This window comes from Alligator mississippiensis, chromosome 5 (genome assembly GCF_030867095.1).
Source record: "Alligator mississippiensis isolate rAllMis1 chromosome 5, rAllMis1, whole genome shotgun sequence".
In the NCBI taxonomy this organism is placed as follows: Eukaryota; Metazoa; Chordata; order Crocodylia; family Alligatoridae; genus Alligator; species Alligator mississippiensis.
The window spans coordinates 201,090,507-201,110,728 of NC_081828.1; the positions used below are offsets into that span (position 1 = coordinate 201,090,507).

The window sequence follows — 20,222 nt, forward strand, 5'->3', positions numbered from 1 at the left end:
GTTCAGTATATAGCCTATAATAATTCATATCCTGATTTCACATGTATTCAATTTATATTCTATTACAGTGGCTGTCAATTGGGAGTATGCATACCCCTAAGGGTACTTAAAAGGGCTGTAGGGGCTGTATGCACAATGCCGCACGTGAGAGTGGTACACAGGTGGCCAGGGCCATGGCCCAGCCATGTGGAGAGCAGCCAGGTCCAGCTAGTAAGTTTGTTGTGGGGGGAGGGAGTGGTGCTGGGGAAGCTGGGGTGGGGCGTGGGACTGAGTCGCATGGGAGGGGCAGCTCCTGCCACATGTTCCCCAAGATCTGAATGTGGGGTGGGGTGGGGTGGGGCGGGCTGGGGCTGGGGCTGGGGCTGGGGCTAGGGCTAGGGCTAGGGCTTGGGCTGGGGCTGCATTGGGCTCTTCCCAGCAGGGGGCTGGGTCAGGCTGCACATGGGGCAGGTGGTGGCGGCACTGGGAGGGGAGTTGAGGAGGGCTATGGTGAATCTTGAAGTGGCTGCAGCACCCCCCGCTTAGCCCTGCTTCTATAGGCCCCCGTGATGAAGGAGGAAGTGGGGCTGGGGGTGCAGTGGGGGCAGGCGCTGCCTAGTCAGAGTGGAGCGCAGGACAGAGCCATGAGTGGCTCATCTGGGAGTCCGGGGGGTAGCGGCTCCTGCTGCTGCGTGCACCCCGGGAGAGCATGGGAGGTGCAGATCCAGGAGCACACACCCCGCATGCCCTCCTGGTGTGTGCGCAGTGGTGGGAGCTGCCCTCCCCTACACCCCCCGTTTATGGCTCCATCCTGCACCTCTCATGCCCTCCTACACCTACCCCACCCCAGCTGAGCAGCCCCTGCCCCACTCCCTCCCTCACCACGGGGCCTCATTCTGCCCCTCCCCCCACCTTAAAAACAAGAAAAAAATATAAAGGGGTACATGAGCTGAAACTTTGAGACAGAAGGGGTACACTTGTTAAAAAAGACTGAAAACCTCTGACCTATTACAGTGTATTGTTCTGTCCCATTTACTACTTTATGATCATTTCTTTAAATGGAGATAACAATAGAAGGGTACTTAAAAGCTTGATTTCACTAAGGCTGGAGTTCTCCTTTCAGATCTCCTGAGTCTGTTGAAATAAGCAGTAACCATCAAGTTACCCTGACAGCTACGCTGAAATCTGATTCCTCTAAATTCTTAATCTGTCCTTCGTAGTCTAAATGATGCCTTCGTGATTTTCTGAAGTCAGGAACCTTCTGAAAAAAATTATGTTTTCAATCCACAAAACATACTTCATTCTTATCTTCATTTTAAAAGATAATCCATAATCTGTAAAGATGCTGTGTGTAATGTATGTAGCAGTCTCAAGAAACAGAGCCATACTGCTGATACAAAGGAACTCGCTTTCACAACTTCTGGGGCACAGAGGAAGGGTACGGTGATACCTGAAAGCTTGCCTATGCAAACCATGCAGTTGGTCCAATAAAAGATGTCACCCACAAGAATTCTAGCCTCTTCCATATTTCCTGGGTCATCAAAGCGACAACGTCACCTTCACACTTTTTACAGTTTTGTTGTATAAGAACAGTTACTCTGAGGTCAGTAATAGGATGTCCAAGGAGGTTAGAATATTTTGTCATAGGGTTTTATGTGTTTCAGGAATTGAAGCTGAATCAGTGCCATTTGTTTTTTTATTTAGGGATTGCCCCATTTGACCAATGTAGACAGAAGAGGAGAGCTGTAAGTAGGTATAGGACATTAGTGGAGGAGTAGGAGAATGAACCCTGGATGTTTTAATTAAGGCTAGCTCCTCACACAGAGAAATTCCATATTGTATAGCAACAAGCAGTGGGTCATCCTAACAAGCAGTCCTGCCATTGGTTATCCTAACAAGCACTTCAGAGGGCTGCCAGGCTCTGAAATGGGCTCCCAAGTGAGGTGGTACTCTCTCCTACCTTGGGGGTCTTCAAGAGGAGGCTGGACAGATATTTGGGGTGATATGACCTCGGCACCCATTCCTGCCCGGGGTAGGGGTTGGACCTGATGACCTGTTTAGGTCCCTTCCGACCCTAAGTACTATGATACTATGAAGCCATGCAAACCCTATTGGCCTTTTTTGGGCGTTTACTGTAATGTTCCATTGGATGGATGAAGACATTACCAGCACTTTTTGAGCAAGCCTAAAGCTGTCTCCATAACTGACCAGGTACACTTGTGAGCACCCTTGTTTTGGCATTTGGCATCATTTTCATAACGCACAGGGAAAGAAGGTGCATGTGTGCAGGGAAACAGCCATGGCTTGAGGAAAGACTAAGTCATTTGTGCAAAGAAAAGAAAGGGGCAGCAATACATTACACACAGCACCTTTATAGAAAGGAGCAGCAATAAGACCTCTTCCCAGGCTCTCTAGCCCGCAAAGGTATGGCTCCTGCCATGGGTCATCCTAACAAGCACTTCAGAGGCAGTGGGAAGCAGCTACAGGACACTACTGGGGCAAACCAAGTGTAATGAGAACAATGATATGAGCTCCTTACTAACAACTAAATGAGAAATCTTAGTTGAAAATCTGAGGAAGATCAAATGTGATTTGACTTGGGAATCACAGCTGAACCCCAGGAACTTGACCACAACATCAGTGAACTACAGACAGTGATGACTACCATCAAGTTTTTGGCATAAGTGTGAAACCAGTTCACAAACATGTAGGCATCCTGTGTTGCTTTCCAGGTCATATGTACCATGTATATGTAACCCGGGTACACCCAAGGGTGTGCCCTGTCCTCAACTGGATGGGATTGGTGGACAGGCAATGGTGCTGTGAGAAGGAAGTTGTCACTTACTTTCAGATCCCTCTATCCTCTATAGAGCCAGGCCAGGCAAATGTTACTTAACTATATACAATTTATTGATTCATAATATAAATATAAAAATACACCTGAAATATGAGAATAAATATTTACAATAGACAATAAACAATACTCCAAAATAATTGATGGTCTGGGAACTGACTCTCCAATGGGGTGTCACACCCAGCACCAACACCCGATAGGGGAACTCTATAAGCAACAAGCAAAGTGAGTCCTCTAGTCACCCCAGGCACAGAGGAGTGACGGATCCTGAAGTATGTAAGCACAGGTAAGTCAACACAGCAGTTGAACAACAAGGAACCCAATAAATCACTTGAATCTCTGAGCAGCGTCTTCAGGAGTTCTTCTGGGCGATTGCCTGGTGGACAGCTTTGCCCAGCTCTTCTGCGCCCCGCTCTTCTTGAATCCCTCAGCATGTCTGCCCTGCATGCTGAGCACGCTGTCCTTTTATTCTCTCTGGGGGCTCTGCCCTTGAAGTCTGCTGGACCTGCAAGGTGTGGTTCTTAATCAGATCCAGGGTTCTTTACCCTTCCCCTCTGGGCAGGGGTGGGGCAAGCCCTCTCCCCACTACCACCTGATTGATGGAAATACTCCACCCATCAGAACTGCCCTCCTCTGAGCCCGGCGTGCTGGGCAAAGCGACGAGCCCACCACATATAACACCCAGGATTTGGGGAAATTTGCAATCTAATGATCATGCTGCATGGTTGATCTCTGTGCCCTAGGATCCCTAGGGAAGATACATTAATCAGGAAGTATTCTGGGCAAAGGCCTCTAGGAATTGGTCTAGAACCCTGAGGATCATGGACTGGCTGATGCCTGCAGTCTGGACAGTGACCCTCTAAGAGGAACCCCACACCAAGATGGTCATTGCTGTCCTTGTTTGGGACGGAGAGGGCAAAATAAGTAGAGAATAATGTCTCTGCAGCCTGTTTCAGAGGTGGTACCTGGCATCAGGTGCAAGCTGTTTTTATATTCAATTACTCATAGGTTTGGCTGGGCTTGTTGCCAGGGCCCAGCTTGTTTGGGAAACATATTACCATTACAGGGCCAAAACCATGGAATGTAGCAGTGTGTTCACTCCTCACACTTGAGTGCTACCCCACTGTGCAGTCCAGTCACCCTCAAGTTTTCTTCCCAGACTCTACCCCTACTTTGCCCCTTTGCTCCATTCCAATATTTACCTTACCCCAAGTCTCTACAGCTTTTTTGCCTGCCCTGTTCCTAGCTCTCTAATTTATTTGGGATCTCCTTCAGTCACTTGCCTTCCATTGCCTGTCTTATGCTCACTTCATCTGACACTGCCCCTACACCTGCCTGAGCCTCCCACTGACCTATTTATGTGGGTTAGGCAGGTGTCTGCAAGAGAACTTGGTACCAAACAGTCAGAGAGGCTGTTGCAGGAGACAAAATGTGGCTAATCATGGTTCAGACACAACTAACTTTTCTACCTCCCTGGAACTCAGGCATGGGCTAGACACTCACAGATGCAAGTCTGAACCACAGTGAGGTATAATTGCCATCTGAGTACTTCTGAGATACTGAGTGCAGATCTCAGGCTACAGATACTGGGAACACAGGTAAGCTTCAGCTGTATATCGTGCATAGCAGTGATTCCAGAAGCAAAATGGGGCATAGCAGAATTTCAACATGGGAGTTATATAGACAGGTGGCAGGTAAGTATAACTTTAAAAATCTAGAACCCTTTCTCCTTCTTTGCATTTGCCAGGATTAGGGCTGGAGGAATTTGTTTTTTCTCATTCTATTCCACAATGCTAGTATTTATCTTTTCCTTTCTCCCTTTCTCCTGATGATGGGTCCAAAGTAAAATTCCAGATGTGAATGCATCCAAAAGAGACAGCACAGATGGAGATTCAAAGATTGCAGCTTGGCCTGATGCCAAAGGAAGAGTCTTCACTACCAGTATCTCTTTGGAAGTTAAAGATGGTTGGAAAATGTTAAGAAAAACCCAAACAGAGAAAATTTTCATCTAAACTTGAGATTTTTCAATTTGCTGCCTATGACAGGAAGGTGCCAGAGGGCTGCCACAATCCTGCCTGGCTCCCACTCCTAACTCCCAGGGTCTCAACCTGCTTTCTCGCCTGCCATGGCTTAATGTTAAAAAGTGATGAGGGGAGGCTGCCCTTACAGGCTTGTGAGCCTAGGGTGGTGTCTCTCTCTCTGTACTCACTCCCTCAGGCCTTACTTGTCTTAAAGGCTAAATTTGTGGCCTCCTTCTGCCCCTACAGCCACACCCATGCCCCACAGTTCAGCCTTTATGTAGGGGCCTCAGCTCTATTGGCTTAGCCCCCATTTTCTCTAGCTGCAGGCCTCTAGACCTGGCCTACTGATTTGGGCCCAGTTCTCTTGGCCTCATCCCTTGCTGTGTCTTCGGTCTCCAGGCCCCTCAGCTCTGTCTTGCCCCTAGTCTCAGCCTCCGTAGCATCCCTGACCCAGGGCAAGGCTGTTTTCAATTCTGTCCAGCCTCTCTGGTGCCCCTGGCCCAGAGCAAGGCTGCTGTCTGTTCAGCTCAGCCCCGCTAGCATCCTCCCTTTGGCTCAGCCCCCCTAGAATCCCTAGCCCAGGACAAGGCTGTTGTCAGTTCTGTCCAGACACTGCAAGTCCCTGATTCAGGGCAAGACTTTAGGCTAGGTGCCCTTGCAGCACCCCTGTGGTCTCCTCTTCGTCCCTTGCAGCCACACCTGGTCCACCAGTCTCAAGCTTAAATTACAATAGAAATACAAGCCACAGTTTCCCAACAAACCTACCCAGCTCTGGGTCGTTACCTCACTATAGGCCATAAGCTCCCCTTAGCTCTTTCATGGTAGCTCCAGAGAGCAGCTCATGTGCCTGCCAGTCTGTCTGTTGCAGGCATCTCACCCAAGAGCTCCTCTCCCTGTAGCAAGCAGAGTGAGACTGCCAGCTACTGATGTTTACCTTGTGGGTCTCCAGGATTGCATCAACTTTACATCAACTCCAAAGTCAGGTATAACCTTTCAATCAATTCACCAGCACAAATATGTTCTCCACTTTCAAAAATAAAAAGATTTCACTTCTCTGCGCCCAAAGACTCATAGATTACTGTTCAAGCCTGTAGCTTTCTAACAAATCAGTTTCTGATGAGACATTAGCCAAACACCTCCCAATATGTATCAGATAACCAGATTACTTACTTTATAAATATAAAAGATCAAATCCCACTTCATCCGCCCCACCTGCTTGCAGAACAGCATTCATTGAATTAATTTGCTCAATTAACTTAATAGCTATTCCTGCTTGCTATACCTTCAAATGGAAATAGAAAAAAATGGAACATACTGGGACCATATTATATTTTAATACTGGTACAAAGCAGACAAACTTATTTTTTCTGAAATTTTGGGGAGGGAGGGAGGGAATCAGACATGACCAAAGGATTGTTATGAAGGACTGACATTTGACAGACATGTTGTAAATGTATCTAATCCCTATGGGCAGTATTTTCTTTCAGAGGGCCTTGCTATCCAAATCACATTATACACCGAGGGTGTCAAACTCAATTGGCCCTGTGGGCTGGACCCAGACTCTCATGGGCCATATTTGGACCATGGGGCATCTTGCAAGGCAGCTGACCCATGAGTGGCGGTATTAATCTCCACAGCTGCCAGAGATACAGTATTGGCACTGTTCTGGAACATATAGAGTTAATGTGACTGCCGCTAGTCATATTTTTTCAAGCTGCTACTTTTAGTTGCAAACAGCAACTACAAACCCCAACTTAGTGGCAGATAAGGGGTGAGGGGTGAGTGGTGGCAGTATTAGACTCCAGGATTTTGGGGCTGCATTGACACAGTGGCTCTGGCAGCTGCAGCAACAAGCCATGCTGGACAAATCCAGCCTGCAAAGGTGAGGTCATTCCATCCAAGAGAAGCCTAGTGGGCCAGATGACCCACCTCTGGGGCCTGCAGATCATATATTTGACACCCTTGCTATAGACCCATCTATTACGTATCCCACAGCATTTTCTTAGAAAAATAAAATTCTCAGTTTGAAAAGGGCTGCTAACTTTGAATATAGAAAGTGCCCTAAAATGGATGAGAGATACCTGTGGCTAGAATGATTGGAGCCATAACATAATGAGTAGTTTGTGGTCAGAATTTGGTAGTTCTCTACAAACACATGTAGATAGTATTTTCATTATACCTCTTGATTGTTTGGGCCCAAGTACACAGCAACAGTTACTATAGCAGATGACAGTATTATAACACAGTGGTGGCTCCAACAGTTACTCATTTTAATTTTGTCTGTCTGGATGGGACCAAGCTCTGTTTCAGAGCTATGTTTTCAGGGCTCCAGAAAATATTCTTTCCAGTAGTAGCATAGATTTTATACAAAAGAATGGTTTTTGACCTAATGAGAAGGTCAGCCAGTTGGGGAACATATACAATGCCATGTAATTTAAGTGACCAATTTCCCACCTTGAATAATGAACTCCAAGTATCTGACAGTCAGTAGAAAAATCACAGGGAGCAGTCTAGAGGCTGATGTTTGCTTAAACATTGCAGAACATTCATAGTTAAGATCACAGGCGATTTGCAGATACTTCACAAACAGGACAAAAACTAATCTCCAAATAAAGCCCTGTATTAATGCTGTATCTCTTCTCTCCATCCTTTTAATCTAAGTCTCTCTGACGCAGTCAAGCCCAAATATCACCTTATGTGTGCACTAAATAAATCCATTAATATACAGGAATAATCTTAGCAAACTCAAATGGAACTTTGTGTAAGCCTTGAAACATTTTGTCTTCTTCAAACAGCAGCTTTCCAGTACTGGTGTGTGCAAGACAGTACTCTCTTAGTCAGAAGTCTATTGGTCCAGTACACCGGGGGTGTTGAACCCCTGGCCCATGGGCCAGGTTTGGTCACTGGCATCATATTGTCTGGCTTATAGGTGGGTCTCTCCATGAGTCAGAAAATTTGGTGGGGAGATTGCAGTGGCACTATTCCCTTACTGCCAAATTCCCTGAACTTTGGGGAGCCATGGGCACTAGATTGGACAGCAGATATCTGGGACATGGGGCCTGGTGAGGGTGGCATAGGGCCTGATCCTGGCATGCAGAGGTGCCTCAGGACCTAATCCCAGCACATGGGGCCAGGCAGAATCAGCGTGGGGTGTCAGGGCCCAATCTAGGTGCATGGGGGACATCCAAGGCTGTGCAGGGCCTGATCCCAGTTTAAAGGGCTTGATCCGGCCTGTGGACTGGTCCCTGTCAGGATATCACCATGTACAGATGTGGACCTCTGCATCCTGTTGACATTCATGTGCCGTTCTTATACTGGACAGACGCCAGTCAGTCAATTAGGTCGGTGCTCCTCTCAGTTCTTTCCTGCCATGACTTGATGAATTGATTGAATTGGAGAGGGGTGATGACTCCCCGACCTGTAGCTGACTGCCACCCGTCAGAATGTAAGGACAGACAAAAGAAAGAAAACCCCTCCTTGCAAAACAAAGAAAGAAATAAAGACCTGGCCTGTTCGTTTATCTGTTTTCCCCATGGTGCCAGGGTTCATAGTGGCTGCTATCCCTCCTTTTCTCATTCAGTCCATAAGTTTCTGATTGCTGAAGCTGCAATAGGGCTTTTTTTTTCCTTCAATAATTAGCATCTCGCCGGCTCAATTAACCACCTGCTGCAGCCAATTGATGTGGAAGTGCTTTTTTTCTCGCTCCTCCGAGCTCTATAGACCCTGTGGGTCTGCTGCCCTGTTCCCAGGGACTTGTCCTGACTGACAGGTGGGCACCTGCCCCCTCTGCCAGCCCCCTCCTTCTCCTTTTTACCTTTCTCCTTCCTGCCAGCGTATAGGGCCAGCAATAGCTCCCGGAAACTTGATTGAACCAATCCGGCTCACCTAGTGAGCTGATAAGGCTATACCTGGGTGGATCAGAAGCTCCCTCCAGAGCATAGCCATGCTGCTAGTGCTGGATGGGCCCCTCTGGCCAGGGAGTTTCTCTGGGCAGGTATCCTCGATCTTCTCACAGTCCTATGCCACTCATCTGGCCTGCAGGGCCAAAACCTTGAGCACCACTGCTGTGCACTGTCTGCACCCTACAATGAGTATATGCAGAACAGACCAGCCCCGAATGCTACTCAGTTTCTTCTTACCACCTGCAGTAGCTATGCTGCCTCTGTATTCTTCTGCCTCTCCCAAGTACTTGTACAGTGGGGCTGTGCAAAGCTTTGGTCCCTGATTTGATTCAGTGGAAAGTTGGCCCGATTCAGTGGCCAAATCTCTGAATCTGAATCAAATCAGAGGACCCGTTAATCTCTCCGAATAGAATCTGAACCCTCCGAATCGATTCAAAGAGATTCAAAAAGATTTGGCAATTCAGACAAACACAGCTTTAAATGTTTATCCTACATACCTCTAGGTAGCAGGCAGCTTGTGAATGCTGCAATGCTGGGGTGCATGGAGTGTCCCAAAGAAGTATGGGGGGCTCCCCAGCACGCTCGACAGAAGACCTGGAAGTGGACCAGAAGCACTTCCAATCCACTTCCAGGTCCACCAGAGAGCGTGCAGGGGGGCCCCCCATGCCCTCCCTGGCTCAGCAACTGGTGCCTCCTGAGTCTGGGGGGGCAACACCCAGTGTCCCCCTGCAGCCATTCGCTGAGCCATGGACGGGGGGCAGCACGCTCCCTGGTGGACCCGGAATTGGACTGGAAGTACTTAGCTCCTGTGGAGCACTTCTGTGGGACACTCCACCATCGCAGCATTCACGAGCTGCACCTGATATCTTGAGGTATGTAGAAAAAACATTTAAAGCTGTGTCTATGTCCGGATCGCTGATTCCCTGAATTAGCATTGAATCTTCAGATTCGGATTTGCCTGAATTGAATCGGGGACAGTGATCCAAATCAATGAATTGAATCACTGTCCCCAATTCAGGCCAAATCCGAATCTGAATCGAATAGGGTCCATTTCGCACACCCCTATTGTATAGTTAGGCTTAATGTTATTTATGTTTAAAAATAATACCAGTATTAAAAAATATAATGTTAGGTTTGATACAATTTAGTTAAATCCCATGGCTAACAAAAAAACAAAACAAAAAGAAGATAAAACATTATAAATTTGAATCTGTATTGAGGAATAGGTCCAACGCCAGAGTGAGTCTCCAGGCTTTAAAATTTGCCCTGCCTCTGAAAATGCTTGCTATTGATGCACATCCAAATTGTTTTATTGTCTTGGGGGAGTCATAAATCCCTATTAAGTATGCCATTTGTTCCTAAGTGCTCAGAGAGGGTTCAGTATGTTTGTCTCACATTATTTTTGATGGAGAAGTCTACTGATACTGTACTTGATTTGAGATAAGCGCTCAAAGACAGTGTCTCTCTGTTGCAAAGCTGGTTTCACAAAGTGCCCCAGCAGCCAGGGATGCCACTGAGGCCTGCTGCTGGCAAATATAATGAACCTCTTGCTTGACATTCCTCAATCAAATGGTCCTGGTGCCAGTAGCCAAGAAAGAGCAAAGCTGTCCCAATGGTGCTTTCAACTTACGGACCTCTACCTAACTGGTCTACAAGAATGTGAAGGCTCATTATGATAACTTACTTAAACTGCCTCTTTTGAAATAAAAAAAATACAGGTGGCATGGCTGAGGGACAGTTCTATATCTTCATAATGTTCTTCTTCAGTGACCAACATCACTGTTACCATACACCTCATAGTCATCAGTACCATAGTCTGAGAAGACTTTCAATACCACTGGTTCCAGTACTGTTGTTGTTATCTCCTGTGGACCTACTGATCATTCCTGAACTGGAATCTTCATGGTTAGACATGCTTCTTTAGCCATGCCATTCAGATTTCTGATAGCAATGGAGATAAAGGGATCAAAGATGACAATCTCTCTGCCTTTAATATCACTGTCTCTGGATGGTTTTATTCTGCTGAGATTTGCTCCTCTATTAAATGAATTTTACTTATCAACGTCTGTGATGGTCATGGTCTTGGCTGATGCACTGAGGAATCTTTGGTGCTAAAAAGCATGAGTTGCTGAAGCTCAAGCTAGAGCCACGGCTTTCTAACTTGGAGATCTTAAATCCTCTGTGTTTCAGCACAGGTGGTAAATTCTTGCATCCCTTCTCTACATGATAGTTGGAGCTCCCCTTTTCAGTCTTTGCTCTCATCTAGCCTTACTCATGGGTGTACCGGTGGAAAACTCCTCAGCAAGAAGTCTCATGTTCCAAAGAGGTTTTATGCTCCATTGTTCCCACCCTAATGGGACAATATGCCTTTTCTTTATGGGGCACATACCTGTTAGGCTTTATAGCCTCCCCAGTTTCCTACTTATTCCTTTTTTCTATTATTTCAAGGTCAGAATAAAATTGTTTCCTCCTGAAAATCCTGAAAGGAACCTCAGTCTTCCCATCAACAGGGGGGCTCCCGCCTGCCCCCCCTGCCTGTCCCCTAAGTGGCCTGTGTGGCCGGTCAGGGGTGCACCAGTACTTTCATGCGGTGCACCCTATGCATCACCACTGTTAACTACATATAATTTCAATACATTTGAGGACTTCCTGAAATTAGGGGATCACACATTTGAGAGCAGTCTAGAAACTATACAGGAAAGATCTTAGAAATTATTTGACATTTGTCAGATTTTTCCCAGGATCATCTACTCATGCCCATTGACAAAGCTATTTTGCCTCAAATTTCCTTGAACTGAATATTTTTGCAAATTGTTTAAAGTCCTTTTGAAACTCCACTTTTCAACATTCTATATTCAACAACTTGTCCTGTTCATGATATGCCATCAGTCATTTAGAGACTCCAACTACCCCCTTTCTTGAGGGGTAACTGCTAGTCATTCACTGAGGGTTTGAGATCTATTTCAAAGTGAGGATCCGCAACAACAAAGGTTTCAATGTAATGTAATTGTGATGGAAATACACTCAAGTCCCAAGTATGTGCTGAGCATCATGTGTGGATATCCCATGGTCCTCTGAACAGCTGCTGTTTGTGATAGAGGCTATCAACTTGGAATGTCTTTCAAATGCTGCCTTAGCTCCTGAAGTAGTGGCTTCCTACACAAGGTTACCACCATGGGCACATGACCAGGGGAGGATCCATGGAGGGTGTGGTGGTGCAGTTGCCCACCCCCCCACCTTTGATTCTTGGTGCACCCAAATGTTAAAACCATTGGCAGTGGTGGCAGCAGCAGCAGCAGCATTTCTATTTAGGTAGCAGCTGAGGGTGTCAATTGCCTTCATGCTCATTATAAGTTATCAGATTTCTTCTAAAGTCCTCATTCCACAAGTGTAAGCGACCATTTCCTTTTTTAATTGTCTTAGTGTTCCACTAACCTACCCATTTTTTCTTTGGGCAATTTTGCTGTCATTACCTGCTCCTGGTAAACTAGCTCCTATTTCAAAGCCCTGCAGACTGTTTTTAACTCTAGCTAAAAACATGAACTCAGGTGTGGAAATAAATTTCAGTGAAACACTGGAGGCACTGTCAAGGGGCTCAGGAAGGCTAGATTTTGTTTTATGAATCTGCAAAAAAGAGATGTACATTTAATTTTAATGACTACAGGAAATAACATATTTTAATTACTTTTTGCCTAGTTTGTTGTGCTTTTATACATGATGCATGTTACAACAAATTAATGAACAATCCAATAGAGTTGTATTTGTTTTTGCTTCAATCTTAAAATGAATAATAAGAAGAAACTACTCAGTTAATCTAGAAAAAGATCTCATATCTATGCAAAGAAACTTGCCCGCCTAATAAAACATAAGAAATAAGAATTGCCATTTACTGGGTCAGACCATAGGTCATCTTGCCCAGTATCTTGAATCACAGGGTCAGAGTGGATACTGAAAGGGAGAGTGAAGGAGGTATGACTACCTTTCCCACCCCACATTGTTCCTTTCTCATGTGCAGCCTCCAGCATTTAAGGTCTAGGAATTCATAGCTGATCCAGAGGCTATATCCCTAACCCCCATGCTCAGGAGCTACTGATGCCCCTTTCCTCCCAAAATGTCTCCAATCCCTTTTTGAGTCTAGCTAAACTGCTATCTCCCACAGCATCTGGCGGCAATGAGGTCCACAGTTTAATTACCAGCTGTGTGAAAAAGAACTTCCTTTTGTTAGTTTTAAGCTTACTACCTACTAGTTTCATTTTGTGACCCACTAGCTCAGGGGTGGGCAAAATGCAGCCCACAGGCTGGATTTGGCCCACCAGTCCATTCTATGTGGCTCATAGGGCCTCTAAAAAATTTAGAAATTAATATTTATCTGCCCCTGGCTGCCTGTCATGCTTGCCAAAACTCACTAAGTGGCCCTCAGCCTGAAATAATTGCCTGTCCCTGCAATAGCTCTTGTATTGTAAGAGAGAGTAAATAACAAATCCCCGTTTACTTTCTCTTCACCATTTAGTATTTTGTAAACCCTTAGCATGTCCTCCCTCAAGGATCTCTTTCCCAAACTGAATAGGCGGAGCCTCTTCAGTCTCTCCTCATCTGGAAGACCCTCCATACCACAAATCACCCTTGTTGCCCTTCTCTGGACTTTCTCTAGTTCTTCTATATCCTTTTTGAAGTGTGGGCACCAGAACTGGGCACAGTATTCAAGGTGTGGACACCATGAGTAAAGGGGCATAATGATACTTCCAATTCCCTTCTTAATAAGCCCTAACATGGTTGTTTGCCTGCTGACAATGGATGCTGAGCACTGAGCTGACTTTTTTAGCCAACTGTCCACAAGGACTCCAGTGACCGGGGGGATCCCCCACAGCCAACTGCACCGATCCCCACGGCCAATCTTGCTGACCGGGGATGGCCAATCTTGCTGACCAGGAAGCAGTTGCAGCACTCCAGGAAGTGTCCGTGGTGCTTCACGTGGCGCTCCCACTCTCCAGCCAATGCTCTCATTGGGGGCACCAGCGCTCCTGCCTGCCCTTCCTGCCCGTCGCCTAAGTGGGGAGCGCGGCCTGTCGGAGTGCACCGGTGCTTGCAGGGGGTGCACATGCACCCCCACGCACCCCGACGTGTCGCCACCGCCCTCATCAAATGGGAGGATTGCCGCACAAACACCAGCATCCTTGCTGAAGCCGGTGTGACTAGCATTGAGCCTGTGTGACTAGTGTTGTGTGCAGATGCCTGACCCTCGACTCCCCAAACAAGCGCTCTGCTCCCAGCTTAGTAATGCCCTGAGACCGCGCGGTGGCTGGAGAGAAATGTTACAAGGTCATATTGAAGGCTGACATCAAGAAAACGACCGTGGACATCGACGCGGGCAGAGCTGGCTGCCCACTGATTCCACCACAACCTCCATGGAGCAGCAACCCCTTTGGAGGCAGAAAGTCTTGTCCTCCAACAGAGAAGAGAAAAGGGAGGAAGAAAGACCCCAGCTGAGGGCCTTGCCTGCTCTCTGCTGAGGCAAGATCTGCAGATGGGTCCCTGGCTCGCAGACTGGACTCTGAAGTCACCTCAAGACCCATCCCTGAGCGGGGTGTCGAGTGCCTAGGTGCATCCCCTCGCACTTCCCCACCCGCGCTCCCCTCCGGGGCGCTGCCCTGCCCTGCCCTGCCTCCCTCCCCGTGCCAGCCCCAGACTGCCGGAGGGCAGCGCGCCTCCCTGCTGGCCGCGAGCGCAGGCCGGGCACGTGGCGCTGGCGGGGCAGGTGCGGTGGGAGAGGAGGTGAGGGGCTGCGGAGGCGGCGGCCACGTCCTCAGCGGGGCGGGCCGGGCCGGGAAGGTGCGGAGCGGAGCGGAGCGGAGCGGAGCCGGGGAAGCGGCGGCGGCGCTGGAGGAGGAGCCGCGCGGGCTGCGAGCGGGTGCGGGTGCGGGCGCGGGCGCGGGCCGGCAGCTGCCCACGTGCGCTCGCGGTCCCTATGCTCCTGGCGGGAGCCTGCTCCGCGCCGCGCAGCCCCGGCCCGTGCGCTCGGCGGGGATGCGGACTCCGCTCGCCCTCCTCCTCCTCCTCCTCGCCGCCCGGAGCTGGGGGCCGGTAAGTGCAGCCCGGGGAGGGTGGGGTGGGTCCGCTGGTCCCGGTGCCGCGCTGCGAGCCGGCGGCGCTCGTGGAAAAGTTGGTGCCGCCGGGCTGTGCCGCGGAGCCGGCTGGCCTGCGAGGCGGGGGCTCCGCTCGGCGCCAGCCCGCGGCATCCCGGCATCCCGGCACGGGCTCGGGCACGGCGGAGCCAAGCGCGAGCGTGTCGGGCGCTGCTGAAGACAACCTGCCGCCGCCCGGCCCGGCCCGGCCCGCGGCACGGAGCCCTGTCCTCGGGGAGAGCGGGGCTCACGCACAGGAATTTTGCAAGTTAGAAACAAGCCCTAGTGTGAAAGCAGCTGTCTGAAGGGGTGGGCGCTGCAAGAGTCTCCCTTGCTTTCGGCTGTCTTTCGTTTTGAGGCGCAGGTACCATCTCTTTGTGCAAGTTTGCCCATCCTGTACTACCTCAGTTCTAGCTTTCTGGTCTTGGTACTATTCAATTATAAATCATCCATAATAAGAAAACTTTGAAGTTTTCGTTCAATTGTTTTTGTTTTATCTGTATTATGACAGCATCTGGAAACCTTAGCCCAGTGAGTCTTAACCTTTTTTGACTCAGGACACCCCTAGATAGACTCAAAGCACCCCTCAGAAAGTATTAACTCTTAGTTTTCACTCTTGTTTTTGACTACAGAAAAATACTGAGGCAGTTCTTCTGTTGCGAAGAACTTTGAAAGACACGGGTTGGGATGATTTCATCTGAAAAACACAGGTTAGGAGGATTGTATCACTATAGATTCCCATTTGAAGTCTCTGGATTTAGCTCATGAACTGTGTTTGCGCACCTAACAGTGCTAACAGTGCCTGGCACCCTTGAGAGGCAATGACCCCGGTGGCCAATTTTTATCATACAAAATGGATAGTAAGCGTCAGTTCGTGCACAGAAGAGCTTATAATTTAAATAGGATACAGAAAGGTTAGGGGAAAGGAAGTGATATTTTTTCGGATACTCGGCACTTCCAGGTAGATTTTGAAAAATGCAGCCAGTGTGCTGCTTCTAGAAAATATAGCTTTAAGAGATTTGCTAACAATCAAACAGAAAGAATATAGCACAAGCAAGAATTCAACTTAAATCTCTTGGGCCAGACCAGTGCCTTATACTCAAAGCCATTGTGCCGCTCCACTATTTACAGTAGTAGCTCTCAGTACAAAGAACTACAGCACTCTGCTATTACACGTTTCCTGCATGCGAGAGGGATCATCTCTTTTCGTGTGAATACAAATGATACAAACTACAGTCCAGCAAGGTTTTACTGCACTGTAATTTGGTTTCACTCATTCTTACCGCTCTACTCCTACAAGTTAAAAACATCCTATTTCTAAACATTTTGTGGTTTTGTCCTGTAAACATCACCTATATTTCCACTCTCATCTCCCTTTTTGTCGACTTCTTGTGCAATTTACTTTTCCACACAGCCTTCTATGCAGAGTGGGAACTCTCTGAGTTCATCCACAAGGCTTTAGTTCTCCTGTGCTGCCTACTGTAAATCTAGCCCTCCTGATCTCATGTTTCCCATCCTCTAATCTCTGTCTACCTGCCAGCTTGTCCTCCTGGGGTTCAAACCACCTCCCCTTGAATGCTTTGAAAGTGTGTGATGTGTTTTGCCCAATACTGTAAACAAACAGTATAACTTTCATTTAAGAATTTGTTTCCCACCCCATACTACTTGCTTAAATCAAGTTATCTGTTATGAGTTATTGTGACCTCTAGGAGATAGTGGTTACACAGAGACAAGAAAGGAAGCCAAACATGATCACAATAAAGACAGCGTAGTTTGATTGCTTTGCATGCTCAGTGATGCACAGTAAGCGTTCAGCTTTTCTAAAACGTAATGGTTTTATTTCAAAGATCAAGCGATTCACTTTGCAATAGTGGCAAATGCACTGTGAAGTCCAAGAATTTTCTTGTAAAAGACAGTGCTGGTTTTGGAGTGGTTTAGAAAGGAGCCAAGAAAAATTATTTATGGAGGAATTCTATGTTAAAATTTTATTGTGACAAATCCCGTGCATGCACTGCAGACAACGAATGTGTCTGTAAAGTGCATAGTATATTCCGCGGTGCTGTGGAATTAATCTTAATAAAAGCTGTAGATTCTTTGACTGGTAGTTAATATTGTAATTAAAATGCTTCTAGACCCAGGCCTGTTTGTTCATTTGAAACAGGTGAATGGTATCCATCCAGAATGCAGATTTCAGCTGGAGATCCATGAAGAGGAAATAAGGTGCATGGAGTTTCTAAAAAATGTTGAAACAGACTATAAAGGTAAGAAAAAAATGAGTTACAATGCATGAACAACATGTGGAATACAGATTGTCTCTCTTCAACACATTGAACTCCTTTAATAGTAAAAGTTATATTTACAAAATTTATTAAACTTTATTTGTGCTGTGTCTGTCCTTTTTGTCTGTTGGTTAATGCATAATGACTTTGTGCTGAAAGTGAAAACTGAGGGTATCATTTATGTTCTGATGCATAAGACATTTCAGATAGAAGATCAAATTCATCCTAATATACCTCCATCAGAGTATATATAGAGTTATTGCAAAGGTGAATTTTGAATGCAGGTCTACATTTAAATAAGTAAGTGTTGACTGTGATATGATAATGTCTAAAATATTTAAGAGCAGTTACTGTAATTTGGGGGAGGAGACAGGGAAGAGAAGAAAGTATCGTGTCATTAAGTTACACGGAGAAACAGATTCCATTTTTATTCTAGTTTAGCTTTTAGGGGATTTTCTCACTATAGCTTTCATGGGAATGGAACACAGGATTATCAAAAACCAAACAAAAAGTATGGCATTTTCCTTGACAAGGCCATCTGCTCACTGAACAAACAGTGTGGGAAAATAATAAATACATCCAGTGAAGCAAAATAAAAATAAAAAATAGTAGGGTTGGAGTGTTGTAGCTGTGATGGTCCAGTAAATGTACCAGAGAAGGATTTTTTGTGATATTTTTAATTGGACCAACTGTAAAGTCCAACAGCTCTTCCAATTATGTAGTTGGTTCAATAAAAGATACCACAAAAAAATCCTCGCATCTCTCAAATAAAAAAGCGTCTCTGTAAGTGTAAGTGAGAACTTTTTTTGAAAGCAGTATATTAGGAAAGCAGTTTCTCAGTTGGAAGAATAAATGTACTTATATGTCATTATAATCGTTATTTTATGACAGTTGATAAGTCTGAGGGACAGAAGCTTCAGAAGGGAGAGAGCTCTCTACTCCCTCTATTGGCAAATAGGGAAGAGTGCTGCCCTCAGTGTTTGCTTTGCACGGACTATGTACTCAGTTCTAGTACTCCTTGGGACTAACAGTACACACATTTAAGATTTTTGGGAAAGAGTGGGAAGAAGTGGGTTCCTAGGAAGCAGAGATAGGGCAAGAGCATCAATTTTATGGCAACATGCTCATTTGTAGACCAAAGTGGGTATTTTACAGTTTCCATTCAAATTATTTTTTTCTGAAAAATTTGTTCTTACTAAAACAGTCCATACACAATATTTTCTAAACATTTTTAAATTGAGTGAAAGCATTTCATTTTAAATCAGTACATCAAAGCATTAAATCTCATTTCATTGTTGGTGGACTGCCTTATGGAATGATTGTTCAGATCCATATTCTCTCATATGGACTGGGCTTCCTTGAGAATTACATTTCCTGAAATGCAGTATGGATTTCCCTCTGGCAGAATGGCATGGTGAATCATAAATTTCTTCTTACCTGTATAATCCCTTAGGAATCCCAGAGATCTCTGGTTACCAAGGGACCTGTCATCTTTGACATGAACAAGACTCTTAGTAGTCATCACTCCGTGGACATTTTATGGATTTTAACATGCGACTTCAGTATCTTTATTTAAATATATATAGGTTTGTAATAACACAGTCGAAGCACCAGCAGCCCTCTCTCATTTGTATCATTTTTCCTTTTAATTAATCCATCTGAAATATTAGAAGAATTGCAGACGTAATAACCATGAGCCATTTACATGGCTATATATTGCAAGAAAGAGCTCACTGAAACAATCTATGTATTCCTAGATTCTGTATTTATATGAAATCTTATAGAAATGAGAGGGAAAGCTGTTCCATGAAAAATCCTAGTGTGAAGCCAACTAGTTTAAATGGTCACTAGGCTTGACAAAAGAATTAATTTGAAATTAATCAATTCACTGTGGGCTGTTTTAAGAATCTTAAACCTAGTTTACTTTCTGCTGTATCACTGATGCTAGATTAATTCAAGGAGAAGATCCTTGCTGTAAAATCTGTTTGCATTTTGGTGAGAAATGATAATACTTAGTGGGGTTTTTGAGGACTTTTCTTTCAACACATTCTTCAATCCCCCTTCCACTGCACAGTGTGGTTTCCCAAAAGAAGTCTGCCTTTTGTTTCTTACCCTTTGCGAAGAAGCAGTACTTTTAACACAACAGCAGGGAGAGATGAGCCAACAGTGGAAGGAATAATTACATTGTAGATGTAACTAACTGCCTGGACCTGGAGTGTAATATTTCCGTGTATAGAAAATGGATAAAAGCTCCTACTGAATGAATCCAGTTTATAAACAATATGGTTCATATCCCAGGACAATTTCTCTCTATACCTGACCTAATACTAGAGACAACCATTATGAGAACTATTCAAAAGAAGCCTGAATTAATACTTGCTTGCATGGCCAGAAATAGTTTTCTGTTTGTCCTTGGTGCACTGATAAACTATTTGACCCAAATCCAACTCCACATTTAAATAGGGAGGTAGCACTTACGTAGCCAACTTAATTGCAGAAGTGGCATTCTGGGCTGCTTATGCAGATTTTAGATACTACATCTTGTGGGAAGGTGTGTAATCCTGTGTGAGTCTAACAGAAGCAAAGGAAGATAAGGGAGCTTCCCTCACCTTTTAGCCTGATAGTTTAGTGTTTGAGGAGACCTACATTCTTGGGCCCCTAACCCAGAGGGAGTTTGAACCTACATCTCCAACTTCCCAACCAAGTACCCAAATCACCCAGGCATGGGCTAGGCATTGCTACAATCCCCATTCCTAGTGAATAGCTAGGATGGGAATATATATGTGGTTCAGAAAGAAAGCAAGTCAAAGGGCACTGGCCTAGAAAGAAAGTAACCCTGGGTTCTGGCCCTGCTCCTGCCCCCACTGATGTTTCTGCATCTTGCATTTATAATAATTGGATACAGTGGATTAACAGCAGTGCAACAGCTTCTGTCACATTGGGAGAAGCAGTCAGTGTGCTCAATATGACAGGTTTGTCAGGGGAGAGTTAGATCTCAAATATATAAAAATCTGTGTACATGGATTAAAATGCCATTTGAATGGCTCCATTTAGCTGTATAAGTG

The 20,222-nt window shown here is 45.9% G+C and overlaps 1 protein-coding gene across 2 annotated transcripts in view; it reads left to right on the plus strand.

Moving 5' to 3' along the window:
• VIPR2 (vasoactive intestinal peptide receptor 2) overlaps positions 1–20,222 on the plus strand; it is a 297,276-nt gene that overhangs the window by 166,807 nt on the left and 110,247 nt on the right. Inside the window, exons 1-2 of one of the 2 annotated variants that reach the window (XM_059729177.1) lie at positions 14,603–14,837; positions 17,040–17,139. In XM_059729177.1, coding sequence (XP_059585160.1) covers positions 14,781–14,837; positions 17,040–17,139 — 157 coding nt within the window. In that variant the 5' untranslated portion in view covers positions 14,603–14,780. Of the gene's footprint in view, positions 1–14,602; positions 14,838–17,039; positions 17,140–20,222 lie in introns of those variants that run through there. The other variant, XM_059729178.1, reaches the window with a different exon arrangement.